Consider the following 22,092-nt stretch of genomic DNA (forward strand, 5'->3'; position numbering starts at 1 on the left):
CTTTTTTTTTTTTTTTTTTTGGTTGGGGGGAGGAAGGCACAGTGACATATCTCATAAAAGGCATAAATGGGATAGAGAATTTAACATTAAAAGTCTACATTAAAACATTAACTTAGCTTCTTTGCCTCTCTACTTTTTAATATAGCTCATCAGTTACACCGACAGGGAACTACAGCCAGCCTCACATCACTAACTGATGGTATGTTCAGACTAGGTGGACAATAAACAGGCTCATTTTCAGCAAACTATAACAGATCCTCCACAAATATGCCTAAACATGTGACCGATTACCACTAAAAGTATAATTTCCCCGGTATCATTTTGTTTACAACCTTTCTCTTTCACACACACACAAAACCACACTAATTGAAATTACTGATTTTCCCTCAGTTGATATATTTGCTTTTTGTTTATGAGCACATCAGCACACAAAACAACTGGAGGATAGCACCTAGCAACAGACCATGGATAGAGTAGAAGTTCTTATGCATACATCAGTTTAAGCACAATAGGAATTTATTTAACATAAGAATTTATAATTTGGTTTATTCTTATGGTGACTGCTGAGTTACAACAGTAGCAATTCATTGCTTACTCACTACAAAATCCAGGAAGTAGTAGGAAGCTAAAGCCACAAAGGCTTATAGATTCCAACACTCTTGTTTCACATGACTTTGGATATGTCTGGAGAGAAGAGAAACACAAAGGTTCAGCCTGCAGAGCTCTTCACTAAGACACTGGGTTGCTTTGGGTTAGAGGGGAAAAAATCTCAAAGGGTGGGGGGGGTGGGTGTGTGTGTGTGAAGGAGAAGACTTGAAGTTGCAATTGTGAAGGCAGTATTTGCAATGAAAGTAGGTTGAGATCCACATGGCAACACCTGCTTACACTTGCAAAAACCCAGGGAGATTGAGTAACTTGGGGAACATTTTGTCATTTCAACAAACAGTAATGCTGATGTGAATTATTACCCTCTAGATATCTACAATATTAACTACATTGTTACCTGGAGCAATAAAGAGAAGACTAGTTCTCGTTTTCACAGTAGTACAGGACGGGACTGAAAAAATGCAATAGTCAACAAGGACTCTGGAAGACATCCTCTAGAAGCTGATCAAATGCAAAGTTAGGCACTTAAAAGCTGTGGCTTCAAGGGAAACTGGGGCTACCTAACAGCTCCCTAGAGTTGTCATCTTTTAGAGGCTGAGTTCCTCCTTGACTCTAGCCATACTATATCTATCCTTTTACAAACCACTTTAACTCACTGTAAGAACAGGAAACATATAGGCTTTCTGTTCCTTTCTAGGGAGATATTCAACTCATACAGGTATACTTTACTGGTGCTTGGCAAACCAGAGGTCAACAGTGAGCTGGGAATGGGCAGCAGGGACACTCTCCTCAAGCATCAAAGTGAGCTGTTCAGGCAGTCCATCCTTCTCATGGAGCCACAGCTCAACACAATCCCATCTCAGAATTGGCAGACTGGAATAGCTGAGTGCTTCTCAGACTTCATATTAACCAATTTGTGGAGCTGTCTGATTATATATATATATATATTTAAAAGATTGTTTTGGTAGTGAAGATCAGCAATAGAGCATCCAGCTCAAACACCTGCAGGCAGTTTTCTCAGCTGGGGATTAGTCACTTCACGGGTGCAAGCATAATGGACAATTTCAGTGCATTTGTATGCTTCCTAAACTAATTCTCCATTAACCTTGAATGCTTCCCTACAGGGTATTGACAGCTCAGTGTCTCATCAAGAATCAGCATGGGTCCAGCTCTGCATTCCATAAAATCTGTCTTATCTAAGTTTTCCATTTTCTTTGTTTATTATTCCTGTGTAGCACAGAATCAGCTGTGGGCAGGATTGTTCAACAGAAAGGACGTAAGATTGCATGGTAGAAGTGGTCTAAAATATAGACACATGCTGGTAACAAAAATCTCATTCACCCAGGATAAGATGGTTTGGCTTCCCAAATTAAAAAACCCAACTTAGAATGAAGTAAATCCCTAAAAAAAGACAACCCCAGAAAAAACCCCCATCAACTCCAATTCAGGCTCTGTTGCTGTTATTTACATTTCCAGTAACATCAAACAGTGGTAAATTTGAACTGTGGACTACATAAAAAATCCTCTGCCTGGAAGATTGTGAACTCATGAAAATCAAACCCAAATGAAAACTGATAATAAATTAAAGAACAATACCAGGCCATAAATACAAACCCCAAAATACAAGCTCTCAAGTCCATTTCTAGCAGTGCTGTGATTACTTAAGCAGACCTCAAGTGTGGCAGGTCAAAAATAAGAACAGCCTTCTTAAAGGCAAGCAATGTGAAACTTTTAAAACTATAACCCACCTCTGAAAATTTGTTAGAAAATTGTACTAACAAAACTCCCAGGGCTCTAAAAATGTGAAGTGAAGCATGACTGCATTGGAATTTTAAAACTGCCAATTGATTTGAAGGAAGTTTTACATGTATATACAGAGAGAGAGAGAGAGGAAAATTTTATATAGTTAAAGTGATCTATGGCATATAGCAAACACCTGAAGCTGTGAGAACCCACTCTCAGATTCAGCTCCTGATTCTTTTCTGACAATGTGCAGCAATGTTACAGAGTCACATCTAATGAAAAGTGCTTTGTCAGCCTGGACTTCACAAGAACTCAATTGTGAACCTTGTCCCGTTACATTCATATGATGCTCTGCTCAGTGAGCTACTGTGTACTGAGGCACTCTTATTTCAAACAGCAGCATCTTGTGTACCTAAAAGCGCCTCCTGATAAACTAAAAGCCAAAATCCTTGCATACAGTGAAATATTTCCAAAGAAACTAGTCTTTTGTGCTCTGACATTCTGAAACCTATTTCCATAAGGAAAAGCTTACTGTAAAACAGTAAAGTGTTTACAGCTTTCCCCCGCCTTTTTTTTCTTTTTCTTGAAAGGAGCAACAAATAAGAAGTGATTCATAGTGAGCCTACATCTATTCTATGTATTGGTTATACTATCTTCTACTTTCATTTCGTATAAATTACACTTAATGCACTAAACACGCTCTTATAAAAGTAAATAAACACAAGTCACAACAAGAACAGGTACCCCAAAAGCTATTCAACAGCAGTCAATTTCATTGTATCTCTTATTATGCATTTTATAGAACACACTTAAGATCTTAAAATTAAATACTAAGCATGCATACATATTTCACAAAAAAATACAGAAAACATCCAATTAAAATGCAGCAAGGCCACTTTGATAAATGCAGTGTTATTAGCATAAGCTTCTCCACTTGTTAAAAGCTTGATTCTGCCATTCCTACAGATACAGGGCAGAAGACTGCTCAGAAAGCAAATACCTCTTTAAATCAATGGTGCTTTTTATGAAGTAGGATACTGCTTAGCACTAACAAGAGTAATGAAATGGGCTTTTTGTGATTTAACTACATTAACTACAGCTGAATAAATAGTAGATTAATTATTTTGTAAAAAAAACAAAAGGAGAATACTGCTGCCTCTACCTATGTGCTCATTTTGAGGTCAGTAGTCAGACAAATGGGTAGCTTTGCATCTTTTCACTCTCATTGTCTGCCTGGAGATATCACATTTTAAACTGGATTCACACGGCAGTGACACACCTCTATTTTGACTGCAGTAGCATTAGGAAGGAAAAAGAGAGTAGTGCGGAAGAGACTATATTTTCCAGCAGCACTCAGATACAATGGAATTCCATTCACCAAGTGGCATAGGACCAAAATTTCATAGTTATAGATGTATCTAAATGACTTACACAGACACTGCCTCAGCGAGTTTTCTCGAAGGCACCATAGTGAAATAGAAGACAAGAGAGCTCAGAAACAAAGTTAGTTTTCCTGGCTGGTAGTGCACTGCAGCTACTGCCCTGAGAGGTTATTGTGATCTACTAATTGCACAAATGGATTCATTACCAAACTGTCTCTGCTCCATATCTGTTAGTTTATTGCCAACAACCCACTACAATTGTCCAAATTCCTTTAACCAACCCTGCCAAGTCAGTTCTCCTTAATTTCATGCATTGTGTAAGTACAAGATACACTTCAAGTTTCTGCATACAGGGAACTCAGAACAGGTACTTCATTTCAATTATTTGTAAAATTGCATTACTGAATCCAACATCACAGTCATTTGTGCATGTCACTGAAATGGCTGCAGTTTCATGCAGAACCACAGCGTACACGTATTTGGCGGAAGAATCCACAAGCCATCTTCACAGTCTGAGAGAGAATATTCAGCTGTGGCATACTGAAAAAAGCCCAGGCTTAATGAAACTGTACTAAAAAGCTCAGATGTCCGAACAAGTTTCACACCTCCACAGTTTTACATTATTCAGCTTTACAGAAATGATTGAGATTATTACAGTGTCAGAAATCTTATCTTCCCAATATTCATATCAGAAAAAGTCTGAAAGGGTTTTCATTACCTCGCCCTTCTCTGGTCAATAATTTCACCCCCCACCACCCCAATCACATGTTTATGATCTTTATAAAGATGTTGCTCTTACAGAGAGTCATACTGCAACAATCCGTAAAGCAGCTAAGATTCAGTAAGATGTTCTGAGAAGACCTCTTTCTCCAGATCAAAGGTGGAGCAACCTAAGAGGTTTTCACTTTTCATCACTGCCCTTATGCCAGCAATAAATCTGCCAGAGTTCATGCAAGCCCTCCCTAATTCAATTTTAAATGAGCTGTCTTAAAACAGAGTAAGAGACAACTAACCACAAGAACTGCCACTGGAAGAACAGATTAGTAATATCTTAAACCAACTCAGCTATTTTAAAATTGGATTTGTCCACACCTCTGCTTTAGCAGAGATGTGCATCATGCTGCCAGGGCACATTTCAGAGAAGGTACATAAGTCATTTGGTTCCAATGAGTCACTTTAACAATATCTGTATAGTTAATGTAGTGTAAACTGGCAAAGATAAAAATAAGAAAATATTTTAGACCAATACCAAGAAGTTTCGTAGTTTACACTGTAACTATGAAAAATAGAAATCGATTTGAAAATTTAGAATTAAAGCCAGCCACAACTCACTTTGTTCTTAAAAAAATAAAATAAAATATCCAAACAGTTTATTCAAGGAAGAAAACAAACCTCTCCAATTTCTGTTCTGAAGTTCTTCTTTTGGCATCTAGAGAATCAGGGCAGAATACCTGTTCCATTAATATCCACTCACAGTCCTCGAAAAAAACTCATTTTGTCCCCCAGTATTAAAAATCTCAAATAATTGGAGCAACAACAGCAACAGCAGCTCAGATTATGTTTCTCTATCTTGTTGCTGTTATTAATTAAGTCCCATTTGCTGCTCCTGAATTGCTATTATTTAGTTGCACTGGATGGGTGTGTTAGAAAGTAATCAAAGATGCATCAACAGCTGTAGCTATAATGAAAATTATGGCAGTACATCAGAGGAATTGCAGCTGCTCAATTCATGCAAATAAGAGCTACTTGACAATGACTATAATTACACAGTATGTCAAATAGCATAGCTGGAGTAAAAGTAGAGACTACATATTTTAGAAAGCCAAAAGATTTCCATTTCATTATATTCACATCCCCTAAACTCTTACTTAGGGATAACAAAATTCTCTTCTGTCAACGGGCTTGGATACAGAAAGGTCTACTAAGTCTCCCAGGTGCATTCTCTTGTCAGTGCCACAGCTGTCAAACACGGTACCTCTCTGTATCTTTAACAGGCATTTATAATACAGCCTGTACTCAGAGGCCATAGTCAGAGCTGGGGTTTCAGATGTGTAGATAAGAAGAAAGATCTAGCCACATCTAGTTTCAAAGCAAAGGAGAAGTGCTTCCAAGTGGCTCAGATAACACAGATACCATCTCCTCTATCCAAAGCCTGTTCCTGACTCCTGGAACAGCATTGTAATATTCTAGTTTACTTTGCTTAATATTACTTTTGTGTAAGTACTTTCAGCTTGTTCTAGACAATTTCTTTCTCACTTCAGGCACTAAGGCCCTCTTAAAGAGCACATTTCCTTCTCTTGCATGAAAACCTCACTAAAACCTCCTCATTTTCAGAAAGGCTGCACACAGTGCTTATCCTGTTACATCTGTAGGCTGTTTGCACATTAGCAACTGTTTAAATAAAGTGACATTTTATTATTTCAGTTTCTTCCAGTTCCCGTTCTGCATTCAGCCTCTTTAATTAAAACCCTCCATTTTTTGCTAGTTGTTTCATGCTGGCAAATCCCTGCACCTGCATGGAAAAATAATACGAACAGAACCTCATTTGCTTTCCTCTGCACCTCAAACTCATTTGAAAAACTGTACAACAGAAAGTTATGTTACAAATAATAAACCTAGAACACAAAATACCAGACTAAGGGAGAGTTTTATTTATTTTTATGTCAGCCACATAGAGACATAAGAGTATATGGAGTTTTGTAGTCCTCCTACCTCTCACTCAGGGGTATATAACCCCTGGTATTTAACACTTGGTATATAACATAGCCGGCTGCTAAAGCTCCTTACTGCTTTTGTTTTACACAGTGATTCAAACTGTATAACTTGGCATTAAATAATCTTTCTTCTGCACTATTAGGAAATCCAAACTTCCTTTTTCCCTGTGAAGTCTGTCGACAAAGCCTAATTCCAAATGCCTTGGAATTCAGGGCCATGACTCCTGGTAAAAGTGGTACCTCAAGCTCCCCACATTTCATAGGTACAGTCGTTAAATCAATGATCCAACATGACAACTACTCAAATTGGTGATATTACCTGAAATCACATGCCGTGGTAAGTTCTGCTCCTCCTCCAACAGCTTTTCCTTGCACTAGTGCAACACTGATCAAAGGCAATCTACACAAGAGAGTTTTGCAAACAAAATTCATGGTTATAGTCTTTTACAAATGACAAAAGAATTCAAGCAAACCATCTCTATAGCAGAAGTTCAGAAGAATATATGTTCAGAAGAATATATATTCAGAAGAATATACTGAATATCTATTCAGAAGAATATGTATTGGAACATATATATGTTCAATTTCATTCAAATAACTACATCTTTGTGGCTAAGCAGCACAATACCAATTCCAGTTATGCCAAAATGATTCTTCTGTAATTGGCATGGAATCCCAAAATGAAACAGTAAGACAGATGTATTAAATGGAATCAAATTAAAGAAGATCATGTACTGTGTTATGAAAAAACCTGCTATAGATTATACCAAAAAAGACTATCTGCAAGAAGGAGTGACAGGACAGCAACACAAGACTCTAAGCCAGTACGCTACAGAAAACAGAAGAAACGGACACAAAGAACTGTAGGGCTGGGTTATCTAAAAATAGTAAGATTTAGCATGACATCTTCGGCAGCTTCTTCAAACAGCATTAACATTTCAGTCATCAATAAAACTCTTCTTTTGGAGGACAAAACCATCCTTTGAGGATAGCAGCAACCTGTTACCTTTGATAATAGTGTATTTAATCATGTTCAAGGTAATTCAAAGGACAGAGGGAAGGAAGAGTATGTAGGGAGAACCACTTTCCCTACTGCCATTGTGAAATGAGTACTAATGAAGAGTAACTGACTTGGTATAAACTAAGTTCCTAAGAAATTAAGATAATTAATTAGTCCCAGAATTTGCATGCCAATACAGCTGTTTTGTTCACTTGCCAGCTGCAGTACATTTCATACAATACATGGTACAAGTGAACCCACTGGAAAAGGGTTAACCTAATATTTCCTGTGGGCTATGGTGAACCAGATGATGTGGGTCCAAGTCCCCTACATCCACATGCTGATCCCCTTCAGGATCAGAGTCAGCCTCAGCTCTCCCTGAGGCAGACTTGTCTCCTCAACAATAAATGTGCCCAAACAGCAATTCAGTGCTCCCCCTGCACTGCAGCTTCAGTGTACTCTAAGTCAAGCCACCTGAAGTAAGGGCTTAATCTTCATACATCTTGGTTCTCTTTGCTTTGCCCCATGAATTCTGATTATACAGAGACCACTTTATACAAATTGATTCTAATCCTGAGGATTCCTTACAAAACTACTACTATTAAGTCTCCAATCTCCTGAGCAGTTTTACAGAATAATGTTAATTCATAACACTTTTTCATATAGATTATTTGAAAACAAAGCATATTTATCTCAAAGTGCTCTGAGCAGAAAAAAAGACAAGCTCTACCACACATGGATTTAATAGAAATGTGATTTCTTAAGGGAAGCTAAATCTAAAGGAAAGGAAAAAGTGTTTTTCAGAAGTACCAGATGGTTGAACTGAATACATTCCTCTTATGAAGTGGGAAGATTAAATAAATATATTAAATAAATGTTACCTGCGTAGGCTGCATGAGCTGTCCCTGGTTGTTTTTTAAGAGCTACTGATTTCCACTGAGTTACAGAATGCAGCTTTAGAAATGCTGATGGCATAGACTTGCTTAATTCTAGGTATCTCCTGGTCCTCCACATAGAAAGCTATAGGGTTTTTTTCCTGTTCCAATCTCTGGAAAGTCTAATAGTTGCCTAATTTAAATTCATAAATTCCTACCTGACTAACGTGTAAATACAAGGTCTGGGATTCAAAATTACATACTTGAAACTATGTATTTAACTTCAAACATCGTATTAAAGAGTTAGCCAACATGTATTCCAATAATTATAATTACTTCATAAAGAAGAGTAAATAAAATATATTACCTCATAAGTCTGGTTAAAGTATTTTGCATAAACATGCACATATTCATCCCATCCTACAAAGAATAGGAAATTAAAAAACGTTAAGTGATCCTGATGTAGTTAATCTTGCCCAAATTCCAACCCAACCCCTTTATGTACAAATAGAAAACCTGGTCTAAAACAGGTTGGAAAAAAAAAATAATCAGAACTCAATCAATTTATATGAATTTCAGTTATAATTAAGCCACAGTTAAAGTAATTGCAATACTGAATTTCTATTATGTGAAAAGTTACATAATTTCCACTTCTCACTCCCAGTTAAACACCCATAAAGATGAGCTTTAAAAGTCTGTGTAGGACTAGAGAGCATTGCATACCTTTTACTGTTCCAAATCCATAAAGTTTTAGACAATATAAAATTTATCAACTTCCCAACTTCATTTTCCATAGTTTGGGCTAAAAGCATTTCAGAAAAAGCAAACATAAACCCAAACCCAAACCAAAACCAAAACAGAAAGAAGATTCTTCTTATTTCTCTCCTCTATGTTTTATGGCAGCTTGAAAACAATAGTGAATAGGCTACAATTGTTCTCTTCTAGTACAAGAACTAAGGGGCTTCAAATAAAACCAGTTGCTGCTATGTTCAAACCAAGTATTTCTTCCTACAACATGCAGTTAAACTGTGGCACACTTTGCAGCAATGCATTACATACAACCTGTATCAATTCAAGAACAACTAGATAAACTCACAACAGAAAAAATGACAAAAGGTTATTAAATACAAGGTAACACCTCCAGCTCTAGCAGTCTTAGTCACAAATTGCTGAGACTTAAAAGAATATTTTGAAGCAAAATCATTCTCCATCTCCCTTCCCTGTTTGTATACCCTTTCTCAGACATTTAGTATAAACCAGGAACTTGACAAATGACTGGGCTAAATGACTCAGTATGATCATGTTCATATACATACTGAAAAACACATGTGCCATTTACTCCAGATTAAAATATATATATATATATTTTTGGACTCTGTAGAAGTAAAACCTCCCAGCAAATACCAATTTCAGCATTTCTTTCAAAACAATGAATCAAAACCCCAAAAGCCCTAACCAAAATAAACAAAAAGACCCTAAATTAATAGTAGAAAGAAAAAGAACAAAGAAACATCTCTATCGATATTTACTGATTTCTAATATACAGTTTTACTGGGGTCAATAAGGTAAAGAACCTGTCTTAACTAAAAGCTCCTGACTCATACCTCAGGGAAAGAAAAGATACGCAGTAAGTCTTCAGTACATCTTGGAATAGGACCTTGAAATAACAGTAAGTCAGCTTCAGCTGATTTACTGTCCATTAGTCATGTGTTCCCAAGACCTACTCTGCCCATCACTGACCAGCATTATGGTGTCCAGGGACAGATCTCTGGCAGACTGAAGCTGCCACAATGATTGCTACTCAGGAACCACGTGAATTCAGTTTCATTACACTAAAGGCCTGCTTGAAAATTTCAGCACACATTGATTTACAGAGAGGATTTTAGTTATCACTGTAGCCATCTCCTACAACCATTAAGACTAGTAGCAATATTTCTATTCCAAATTAAAGAACAATCAAATCCTCCCTGACAGCTGTTTTAACAGCTGAGTTTAAAACCCACACAAACATATGAGGTGCCAGTTCTTGGACATGGGCCTGTGCAATTCGTGTACTATAACCATGAGGACAAAGCTGCAAAAAAGCTCTTCAGAGAAAATAACTTCACTTCACCAGAGCAGAGTCCTTGCATTCAAATTGGCCATCTCAATTTATACCAAAATCCAAAATGGTAATTAAAGATTAATGCCAGAACAGACCAGCTTGATAAATGCAGTTATAACTGAACAAACAAAAAGAAAGGTCTTCATATTCTCATGTGGTAGAGAGAGTACTGTGTATTGCATGGGAAAAATGCTGGCACAGAAAGCACTCTGGAAAAAAACAAATCACAATTACTTGAGCCCCAGCCAACATACCCTTCAAACCTTCCTGATAAGAAAAATAAGTCTACTAGTCAGAGTATTTTATCTGAATAAGAGAGGTGTTCACTGCAGTCTAGTGGAATAATCACATTTTCAGTTCTAATACCATCCTTGAAGTAAGAAGAAATCTAATAAGCAGAAAGTGAGGTAAAATACAGTATGCACTACATTTGAAAGAAAAGGATTAATTGGGGCTAGGGAAAGCAGGGAACAAGAAAGTCACCTTCATAAAGTAGAAAACTGTACTTCTGGCTCTTTTTGCTGCAAGAGCTTAGAGTCCATTTTTACTGCAAATAGAACAGCATTTCCAGACCATTTCCAACTGCTAAAAAGTCCACCCCCTATGGCTTCCCGCTCGGAAAGTTCTAGGGCTTCTACACCAAGGAAAGTGGAATTCTCCATTATGCCTCTTCCCTCTCAGCTGTCCTTTCAAGAGCCTCTCCTGCTTTCAGCTAGACAGCTTTTCAAGTCTCATTCCAGAAAGAGTTTATTGCTCTTGGGAACCAGGCTTAGAAAGACAGAAATATATATATATATAATTAAAAATCCACTATTTAATTCGCCTTCTGTGATTTGGTCACATAATGCTAGTGCTCACCAAAGAAAATCAGGCAGGGGATCTGGGTTTGTTTCAGAGTTACGAACAACAACGTGGGAGAAGGAGGATGAAGAGGAAGACGATGAAGAGGAAGAGGAGGACGAAGAGCCACTAGGGGGCACGAATATCCTTCAGCATTCTTGGCCATTATTCTGCCTTTCCTGCACCCCAGGAAAGGGCAAACTATTGCAGATTATGAAAAATACAATCTTCCCTCAAACAATTGGTTGAATAAAATAAAGGTGTTTTCTGTAATTACTGAAAGCTATGGGCTAAAGTAGCCTTGCATAAAAATAAAGGAAAAATGTAACAGTTCAGGCACAAAGCTATTAACTCTTGGGTTTGGTTTGAGGGTTTTTTTGCCTTAGGGATGCCTGTGAACGGAAAACTTAACCTAATGCTCTTTTAACCTGAAACCAGACAAAAATCTCTTACCTGCAGTGAGCTAGAGAGCAGTGTTCTGTAGGACTAAAGGACAGCAAATGCTATTCCTTATTCTATGAAAATTTTATTTAATAAAGACTATTAAATCCCATCAAACAGATGGTTTAAGAGTTGGCTAGTATAAGTAAACTCTCAGTTCAGGATAGATAGTTTAAATTCTCCCAAGGAAATAGAAAGCAACAATGTTTAACTATTCCTGGAACACTTTTGTTGACTCAGACTCTCAGTACTAGCATGAGATTTGGATTCTTTGAAAAGAATATTCAACAAAGTTATTATTAATACCTATACATTTTATTTTGTCCAGTACATCTGTTATGGACCCAAGACCCTTCTCTGCCACTGCAGTGGCTCCAAGTAATTTGTATAAACATATAGACAGAATACTAACTGTCAAAGAGAGTATGGGAGCAGAATCACTGAGAATTACTGAATGCAGAAGTCTGAAGGAAAGCCTAGATTGCAGGTAAGAATTGGCTCCATGTGTGGTTGCAGCTTCTTTCTGTTACTATTCCTATTTATTTTATCAGGTCATAAATACTTAAGACATTGTGGGTTTTATGATATTTAGTTTCATCAACAGAAACAAATCATCACCAAAGACAAATACAAGATTAATCAGTTTTTGAGTTGGTGTTCTTACTGGAATGTTCAATTAAATGTTTGAGTTGTGTGTTTAAATCCACAAATATGCACACAATGCCAGTTTCCACAATCGCAAACCAGGATGTAAGAGCAGCACAGGAAGACCCCCTTCCCCTGCAGTTGATAAAGTTCTATTTCAAATGTTGCAAAGAACCACATATTAGCCAATAAAAAGAATTGCAGCACACGTCAAAGTCGTCAAGGTGGGTGGCATGAGTGAAAAGTTAACATCAAACCCTGACCTCTTCAACCCCACAGTAACACACGACTCACCTGACTGAACTACAGCACAAGAATTGCATCTGTCCTTCCATTTTATGCAGGTCCAAGCACAGTTTTGACAAAATTGAAACCTTTCTGTAACAGCAGCTACACCACTTATATTTGGTTTTGACTTAAGAATATATGAGAAATGATTACTTATATCTGCAGCTAAAGGTCAAACTACTGAAGCACAGCTTATCTGATGTGTAAATTCACCATACACTGCTCTGAGAAACTGAAATTACACTTTTAAAAGAAAAGGCTAAAAAGAATATGTAACATAGGAATTCAGAGTTATGAATCAATTACAATAACACTTAAGCCATGGTTTAAAAGGGCTACGAGCATTTTTTCAGCCATTAAAAGCTCCATTCTGTGACTTGCATGTAAAATTGCAGCAGCATCATAGTGCAACACCTCTTTCTCAAAGGGATCTCAAATTATCAGAAAGCTTATTTTTCTCCAAAAATTTTGTTTTTATCACTACTTGCCTGGGATTTCGATATTGCTTTGACAACATTCAAATCAGATCCTGAGCAAAAGGTGTTTCCTGCACCGTAGATGATAAGGCCTTTGCCTTCCTTCCAGTTTTCCAGTTCGGTTATCTTCTCCTGAAGTTCCAGCATCATAGTACCTGTCACAAGAAGGAAGCAGCAAAATGTTTAAGAGGGAATCATTATCACCATTTTTTCCACCATCAAAACCAACTTATTAAGTGACGGGCTTAAAAACACAAGGGAAAGCATCACCTTAAATCCCAAATGCAAGCACTGATATGCATTTTTTCTTCAAGGATGCACTTCCCAAAATTCTGAAGGACACATGAACTTACATATATCCACCTGTAACTGCCCATGTAGCTGTTTTATTGTTACTGCCATTTCACCCTGCCCAGAGAACTGGCAGAGTACAGAAAAGAATCATGCGTAAGGTGGGCTCAAGGTACACCGGTCCTAAAAAAAGGTCAAGGAGCAAATTATGTTGGAGGCCAAAGACATTTAGAAGTATCCATCCGTAAGAAAATAAACATATATTTGAAAATAGGTGCAAAGTGTCTTTTATCTTTTAAAAAGAAAAAAGAGATCTTTCTAAAACATCTTTGATTCCCTCCCTGGTACCTTTCTAGAAAGCCTCTCTTTACAAAGTATATCATAGACTCCAAATAAATGGATCGTACGGTACTAGCTTTTTATTTCTAGCTTAAACATAATATATTCACTTAAGTACCCTTCCTGACACGAAACTTTACCAACTCCTGTTTCTAGAGCACATCCTAGACTGTAGCATATTCCACACCAACTGAGCTTACCCAGCATTCACTTAAAGCTCTTCCACTCTGGATGCCTATAACTCTATTCAGTTATGTTATTAAGAGAAAACATTTACAGAAACTAATTTCAGAAAGCAGGCTACATACAGGCTGATGACATTCTCAGCTTTACCTTCCTTTGATAAGAAATTAGATGGACAGGTCTACCTTATTCAGACAGAAACATTAATACCCTCAAGGACTCTTTCCTTTTCTGCCAAGAATGTTGGTTTTTTGACCTCATGCCTGCATGCACAGAAGTCATCCTGTTCTGAAATTTGCCTGTTAGCAGCCATCCTCACATGGGAGAATTATTTTTTCTTTCGTGTTTGTTTTACAGTTCCTTATGAAGAAAGCCTCCCAGCACCAGGTGAAGAGTAAATGCTCAGTTAAGCACTTCCACAGTAAGCTGGGTCTCAGCCACCAAAAGAGCACATTTTGACAAAGTTCCCAAGGAGGGCAATAATTAATTGGACATCACGTATTACATACCAGAATGACACTGGGTTGGGGTTTTTTTCCACTGTCAGGTCCAGACTATGATCCTCTAACAAATCCCAGCACTTCTACCAGTTCCTTTTCCTCCTTAATTTATAATTTGGACATGATTTTTGTGTGATCACTTTAAATTGCACTCCTCTGCTCCAAATAATAATCTTCTTGCAAGCTCTCCTAATTTGTAGTCATCTGACAATTTCAGTAGTTCACCTTCTATTTCATCATCCAAGCCATGAATGAAAATGCTAAGCAGAACTAGGCCTAGATAAGATTTTTGTGGATCCTCACTGGATGTGCTTTCCCAGCCTGACAGTATACTCAACAATGACCTTTCTGCAAACGCTGCTGCTTAAAAAGGTGTGCATGAACCCTGTGGATTTCAGTTTTTGCATATTTGCCAAGTTTTCTTACAAGAAAGGTATTTGGGCTGGCAACCAAGATTCGCCAAAATCACGATACAGCACGACCACTGTTGGTGATGCTTTTAACAGTCAAAGCAGTGAGGTAGGGAAGAGACTTTCCACAGAGTATTATAAACCAAAAATCTAGTTAACTGAAAAATGGAGTTTACAGAAAGGAACCATACGAGCCAGTTACATGCAACAGCAGGGGACAAGAGACAAGAGATCCTGTCCCACCCTCCTGGGAGAGGATCCCTTCCATTACAGACAATACTGAACTATTATTTTGCCAATAGATACAGTCCATCTTGTTTGATGTAGTGAGGAGGACACAATACTAAAGCAAATCCTCATTCTGACAGTCTTGGTCCTTTCAGTATTTGATACTAGTAAGTTTGTGCTCTTCACAGCAATAAACGTACTTGGAATGATAATTTGTTTGTATCTTAATTATAATCTGAGAATAAGTGTGCTAAAGTCAAGTCTAGAAAATAAAATTATCACCGTTATTACCTAATTCCTGCAGGCTAAAAAGCTTCCTTCTTTTTTAATGAAGTTCAGCAAAAGGCTGGGATGCTGAATTGGTTCCACCAGGCTTAAAATGACCTTATTAGCATCTGTTTCCAAAGAGACCATTTCAAACAGGTGGCTATCAGTTTCTAATTAAGAAGAGAAAAAGGCATAACAACCTCCACATTGCCCATTAGCAATTTGCCAACAATTTTGTTCTGCTTTTGGTTCTATGAGTTGCTCAAGCTTAGAAATAAGCATAATTCCTTTGAGATAAAAAGCTGCTGTGTAAAGTAAATGCCTGGGAAATAGGATTTCTCTCAACAGTTTAATGATGTTTTGCAGCTTTCTAAAGGAAGTGTACACTTATATATAAACTCACATCTGCTGCTATCCAGAAGCTCTGAAACACAGAATCAACAGAATTTATTTGAGGGGAGTAATCTACAGGCTCTGCCTGATGAAGTTCTGCTGAGGCAATCCAAGGGTTGCACATCCCATCCTTTTTCGTACTACTTCTGAGGGGTTTTACTTGATTCACAACAAAACAAAAAGGATCAAGTGCTTGCTAGTTCCTAAGCAACTATAGTCTACAGACAGTAATGTTAAAATTAAATGAAGAGCAGTAGAAATTAACACGCCATACCATCCACCTCAGTGGCCAAGCGGCCAGCATGATTTTGTGTCTACTCTCCCTCCTGTACCAACAAAAGCCTCTAGCAGAGATGCATGTTAGAAAGAAGCAGTAATCTCCTGAACTACCATAGCAAGGTTTTTCACAGCAAATTTTTGTGGTTATTGCCTATCAAAATGGGAGTACTGCTCTCTACAGGGCTCTACACACTACCGTAAAACAGAACTGCTTGATCCCATGGTTCATTTGCTATATGCTAATCAGGGTCTGCAAGAAAGAACAAACTATTAATTTCCTCACAGTTTTTTGTAGCTCTTCTTTGCTACTAGAGCATCTAATTCACATACACCAATAAGTTATTTTCACAGCAGTCCTATAAGGAGAGAAGGAATTATTTTACAGACCTCTAACTAAGACAGAGAAAAAATATTTGCTAACTTGGGTGCCCAGCGTGAGATGTGTGATATGACTTCAGTATATTAACATTATATAGCCCTTCATATAGTCAAAGCACAGCTACCAGTGGCCTAAATAGCAGCTGCAACTGCTCAGCACTTCAAAAAATCAGTTGAGCCCCTTCTCCCAAGCCCTCAGAAATCAGAGAACATAGTTGTAATTTTCTATAGAAGTTTAGTTTAAGCAATTTGACTTGTATTACATCTGATCTCAATAACACACTGGGCTTCCACAACAAAATAAGCTAAGAGCACACAGTCTAAAGGCTGTACCTTGCACAGCTCTGTTTTGAGTGACAAATAAAACCCAATATGTTAGAAAGAGAGGAAACAATGTAACTATCATTGTATAACATGTATGCTGACAAGGAGGACTTCAGAAGGACAATCCCCATGCTAACATCTTTCAGCTACAACTTCTCAAGTTAGGTAATGATTTTTATAAATGAGCTTTCACAGGGAAACAAAAGAGAAACTGCAGACACATCTAGGTGCATTACCACTAATTCTGTTGTTCTCTTAGGTTTTTCTTCCTTTCAGCTAACAATCATTAGTGGAAGTAGATTGACATTCTTCATGTAAACAGCTCTATGCTTTGCTAGTGGGTTGCAAACATACTTGCTGACAGCAAAGGAACTGTGAGAACTAGGCACGAAAATAGAACAGCAAAAAAGAAATTAACAAGATGACACAAATTATCCATTTCAAAATATTGAGAAAGGCATTCTTACAGTATAGGCTTATGCACAGTTCCAGCTCAGTTAGATGCAGACCCTGAACCTGTGCCACTGAAGAGAATGGCATAAATTGGAATATTCTAGACAGTTAAGGAGAGAGAGCAAATATCTTGGAGGTCAAAATCCTCTCATAATACAAGATTAATAAAATAGGGCACTTGGTTTTGATAGCTAAGTATTGTTCAATATAAAACTATATTAAATAGATCTCAGATCTCAGCAGCTGAGAATAGCCAGCTTATCTGATCTTAATTAACCAGTCACTGGTATTTAAGACATAAAGCAAATGAAGAAGAAATAGAAACCAGTTTGAGCAAATGGAAAAGACCAAATTACAGAAGCTTAAGTTTACAGAGAAGGCTTTAGGTAAAGAACAAAGAAGTCATCATTTCTACACCACCTACAAAACAAAGATGGCATCTTCCCAACACCTTAAAAATACCCTTATATGTTCCCAGAGTAGTAGCAACAAAATGAGATACAAGAAAGAGCACAGTAGCAGAATTGTACTGACTAAAATAAAAAGGGGGAAGAGACATGTTCTACCAGACTGTCCTTGTATTGTTGAGAATTTCTTATATTCTTATGGCAAAGCTACTATGCAGAACAGTGGGCATTTGCTGCACATCTGAATAAAACTTAAACATTTCTTCTTTCAACTAAGGAGTGGTAAGGCATAGCTTTTCGGTTTTTTAGGCAAAATGCTAAAATGGGTAACTGAAAGAGTAAAAAAAAACCCAGACCAAACCAGCAATCCCATTAACTAATTAATACCTGTAAATGCATTCATTAGCTGTGGGTTGTTCAAAGTAAGTATTCCAATGCCATTGTCTTCTTTGGAAAGATTGATGGATCCACCAGGAAACTCCTGAAGCTTCTTCTTTATCAATTCTTCCTCATAGCCATGAGCCTGGCTATACAACGACATCCTTCTGTGATGGAGTATCCTTTCTTTTGTAGTCTGAAGTAAATTACTCCACATAGAAATGACCATTTCTGGAAACAAGCAGGGGTGAAATATTTGAAAACCTCGTTAGTCCTCTGACAGAGAGGGAAGCAGGACAACAGAAACTAATGTAAAGGTGATGCAATCATAGAAGCCTACAGAAATCACTGCAGACTGTATTTGCAAAATTCTTAGTTTGAATTACTCCCACAAAGTTAAAAGAAGATTTATTAAGTGATTTTAGTAGTTTAGGCAGAAATTAGCATCTTTTGAAATATTTTCTTGTAAAAATTACCCTTGTAAAAATTGCTGTGTTCATGGCATCTTGACTTAGAAATCTTAAAACATTTATTATATACACATGAGCAAGCACACACACACATGAAAAAAACCCACAGGCAATTAGTTTATAATGAAAGAAGCGAATAAACCTGTTAGGTGAACACTTCTCCCTGGCTGTACCATCCTTCATTAAAGTGGAAAATGCCTCTGTTGGGGCAGGTATAATCCTCATTGAAACAGAGCAGGAGTTTGCTCAGCAACTACATTATGGGATGTGGAGAAGAACCACCTATGCCAATAGATTCATACCTGTCCTGCCACATTGCATCCACCAATACAACACAATTGCACAAGTTCAGACAAAGAAACTAGTAAGGCTTATATGAATCTATGCGTTATAAGGTCATACACACTGGAATAGGCAAAGGGATAATTTTTTAGCATCTGGTCAGATACTTTGAAGGGTCTTCCAAGTTCCTTACTAAATTCAAGGTTTTAATCTGTTTCAATCAACTTTTCTATGCTAAAGTGTAAATTAATACAACTAACTAAAATTTAATCAAGTTAAAATCTCATTCAATACAAGATTCATTACTTCATAAATAATATCACCCCAGCACTTTCAACCTGTGCACATTCTAATATTGTATGCAACACTCCAGCCATCACCTTTCAGAACTTTTGAAATTACTAATCTTGGTAAATTATTTTTTTTAAGAGTGAAAAGAGGGTTCCAAAGCTCATTTCTCAGCTAAATGATTTTTTTTATATTCAGGCTCTCAGGAGAGAAACTGCCTTCCATCAGTAGTCATTCCCTAACATACATTCATGCAATAAAACTGTGCAAAGCATAGCTTGAACAATTAGCTCCCAAGTTTTAATGAATGCAAAGCCTCCCCAGTCCTTACAGGAAGGCAGACTGGATTTAATTCTCTAGGAAGCCACAGTAATTGGCTTGAAAACAAAGGGGGGGGGGGGGGGGGGGAGAACCGCTGTGTCAACAAAATAGCGGGGGGGGGGGGGGGAAAGTCCATTCTGTTAACCTCCCTGCCAAATTATACTTGTTTGGTCACTTTCACACTATCTAGATTTCCCATGTAAATAAATAAATAAATAAATAGATGTACAGAGCAAACCAAATTTAAGATATGGAAATTTTATTCCACCGAAAAAAATGTGTGTCATTTTCAGCTGCGTGGTTATATGCAGTAACAGCTCTTTAATATTATCACTATGGTAATAAAGAGCAGCAGCAACTGCAGGATTAGAAAACACATTGGACACCACTGCCTGCTGATCAAGACTCATGATTAATGACTCATGCAAAGTATTATCACTGAATTATTTTCTTAAACCCACCTCTTACAGTACCGGTCAGTACCCAGTATGTTTTAAAATAAAACCAAGATTATTTAAACAGCTCAGTCAGAGAAAGCTAACCACTCGGGAAAAGCATGATATTTTAGCTACAGCTCTTGCAAACTTAAGGGATTTCTGCTGATCTCTGGCAAATAACATCCTAAATTTTAATCAGTATGGAGCACTCACCATCCACGGCATGACTGAGACTGATGTTTTGTACTGTAAGTGAAAGCAGTCCAAGAGAGGGCTGTTGCAGTAACCCACACAATGTTGTAGGATAAGCCAAGAGATATTTATTACACTAAAACTTTCAGATTTTCACTTTAACATAATGATGTCTATTTAGATATACTTACAGAAATTAAGTCTTAGTCTAATTTTAAAAAGTCAGACATGCTATACCCATTAACTTCTGCATCACAGACAGTTTATGCACAGTTTTTACAATGAAAAAAATCAAATAACATAGGAATAGCATAGCAATAACAAACACTGTGGGCAATTAGCATCTTTCAAATGTTTTCAGTGCTACAGCTTCACTGGTGACAACCAAGAGATAAGCTGATAGTATGGACATCGATAGTTTTTCATTCCACAATTATTGTACCTCTTACATAAAACAACAGTTTAAATCTCATTTGGCACTCAAGTGATTTTATAACACCCGTGCCTGTGGGCTAGCAGACTGAGTTAATATGAGCACGTATCACATGTCGACATTTCAGTTAATATGAACACGTATCACATGTCAACACTTAAGTATCAAAGGAATGACACACATTATGCAAGAGCAATATATGTGTCTACATGCAGACACACACACAAAATATATGTATTTTTGTGTATGCATATCTATCAGAGGCCTTCTGAAAGCCTGTGGTAACTGCCTAGTTAAAATTCACTTCTCAAAATGTTAATTAAATAATAATAATTATTATAATTACCAATATTATACAATAATAATTAATTTATTCTTATTAGGGATAACACCAGCAGCAATATTCCCTAAGCAGATTCTTTGAGAAACTATTAAGCAGATTCTTTGAGAAACTATTAAGCCGCCCTAGTCATTCACCACTACTTTGTTGCAACCCCAGGCTTTTCTTTTAAAACACACTGTATCAAACAGCAACCCCAGCAATATTGTCAGTTGCAACTGCCAGCAAACATAAAGATCGCTGGCCAGAGAGTTTCACAGCAGTGGGTGAGAGCAAGAATCTACTAACTTCTGCGAAAAGCATTCAGGCCCTTTATTTTTTCATGTTCTGATCTAAAGAGGTTCTCTGCCTCTGCAAGCAAAGGGTCCTCTGTAACAGTGACAGAGAACACTTTCACATAAAGCTCACTGCCCGCTAGGTGTACTTCAGACACCTTTAACATGAACAGATGTGCTACTTCACAGCAATGGAAACTACCACAACCAACTCTCCCTTTGCTTTTTAGTCACCAAATCCTAAAAATCATAAGGTTAAATTCATTCTAGATGTAACAGCAAATACTGATGCTTTCCCAAGGATTGATTTGCCTTGAAGACTCTAAAAGTTCTATAGGTAAGCAGTGCTCTGAATTACACTTAATACCCTTTTACTATTGCTTTCCTTACCAGAACCAGTAAATGCTCTTGATGTACTTGCTTCTCAGTTCTACACACTAAATTTTAGGAAACAAAGGCATCCTGCATGGTGTCACCTTGGGAATAATGCAAAGACTTGAGGCAGAAAGGGGGTGAAAATCTTTTCAGTATTTAAAGGATGGCTACAGAGAACGTGAAGACTCCCTTTTTACAAGGAGTTACATGGAAAAGAATGGGGTAACAGGCACAAGTTACTCCTGGGGAGATTCTGACTGGACACCAGAGGAAAACTTTCCACAATGAGAACAGTCAGCCATTGGAATAATCTCCCTAGGGAAGCGGTGGCTTCCCCAACACTGGACATGTGTAAGACTCAAGTGGACAGGGTGCTAGGACACGTAGTCTAGGTGATGCTCTGCCTAGAAAGATTGGATCAGATGATCTTTGGGGTCCCTTCCAACCTGGTGTTCTATGATTATGTGATTCCCCAGCAGAGGCTTCTTGCTGCTGACCTTATGCAACGCCAAAATCCTGAGAAATACACTGTAGCACCTGGTCTTACCTAGACAAGCATTTCCAGCATGTCCTGTAAAAAAAAAAAAAAAAAAAAAAGAAAAGAAAAAAAGAAATATAAAGAAATATATATATAAAGTCAACCAGCATGGATGGGCTCCATAGCGAGAAGGGCCCAAAGCAGGGATAACTAGCTGTTCCCAACATAAGACCCGAGGTCTCTGGGCTGCGGCCGAG

The 22,092-nt window shown here is 37.6% G+C and overlaps 1 protein-coding gene across 1 annotated transcript in view; it reads right to left on the reverse strand.

Annotated features, from left to right (window-relative positions):
• ECHDC1 (enoyl CoA hydratase domain containing 1) overlaps positions 1-18,173 on the reverse strand; it is a 28,325-nt gene extending 10,152 nt beyond the window's left edge. The window contains exons 1-4 of the mRNA XM_010012177.1: positions 17,954-18,173; positions 13,127-13,269; positions 8,688-8,740; positions 6,765-6,845 (exon numbers count right to left, since the gene is read on the reverse strand). Coding sequence (XP_010010479.1) covers positions 6,765-6,845; positions 8,688-8,740; positions 13,127-13,269; positions 17,954-18,173 — 497 coding nt within the window. The remainder of the gene's footprint in view (positions 1-6,764; positions 6,846-8,687; positions 8,741-13,126; positions 13,270-17,953) is intronic.
• Between the last annotated feature and the right edge of the window lie 3,919 nt (positions 18,174-22,092).

The sequence above is a fragment of the Nestor notabilis genome, unplaced genomic scaffold, assembly GCF_000696875.1.
Source record: "Nestor notabilis isolate BGI_N333 unplaced genomic scaffold, ASM69687v1 scaffold18353, whole genome shotgun sequence".
In the NCBI taxonomy this organism is placed as follows: Eukaryota; Metazoa; Chordata; class Aves; order Psittaciformes; family Psittacidae; genus Nestor; species Nestor notabilis.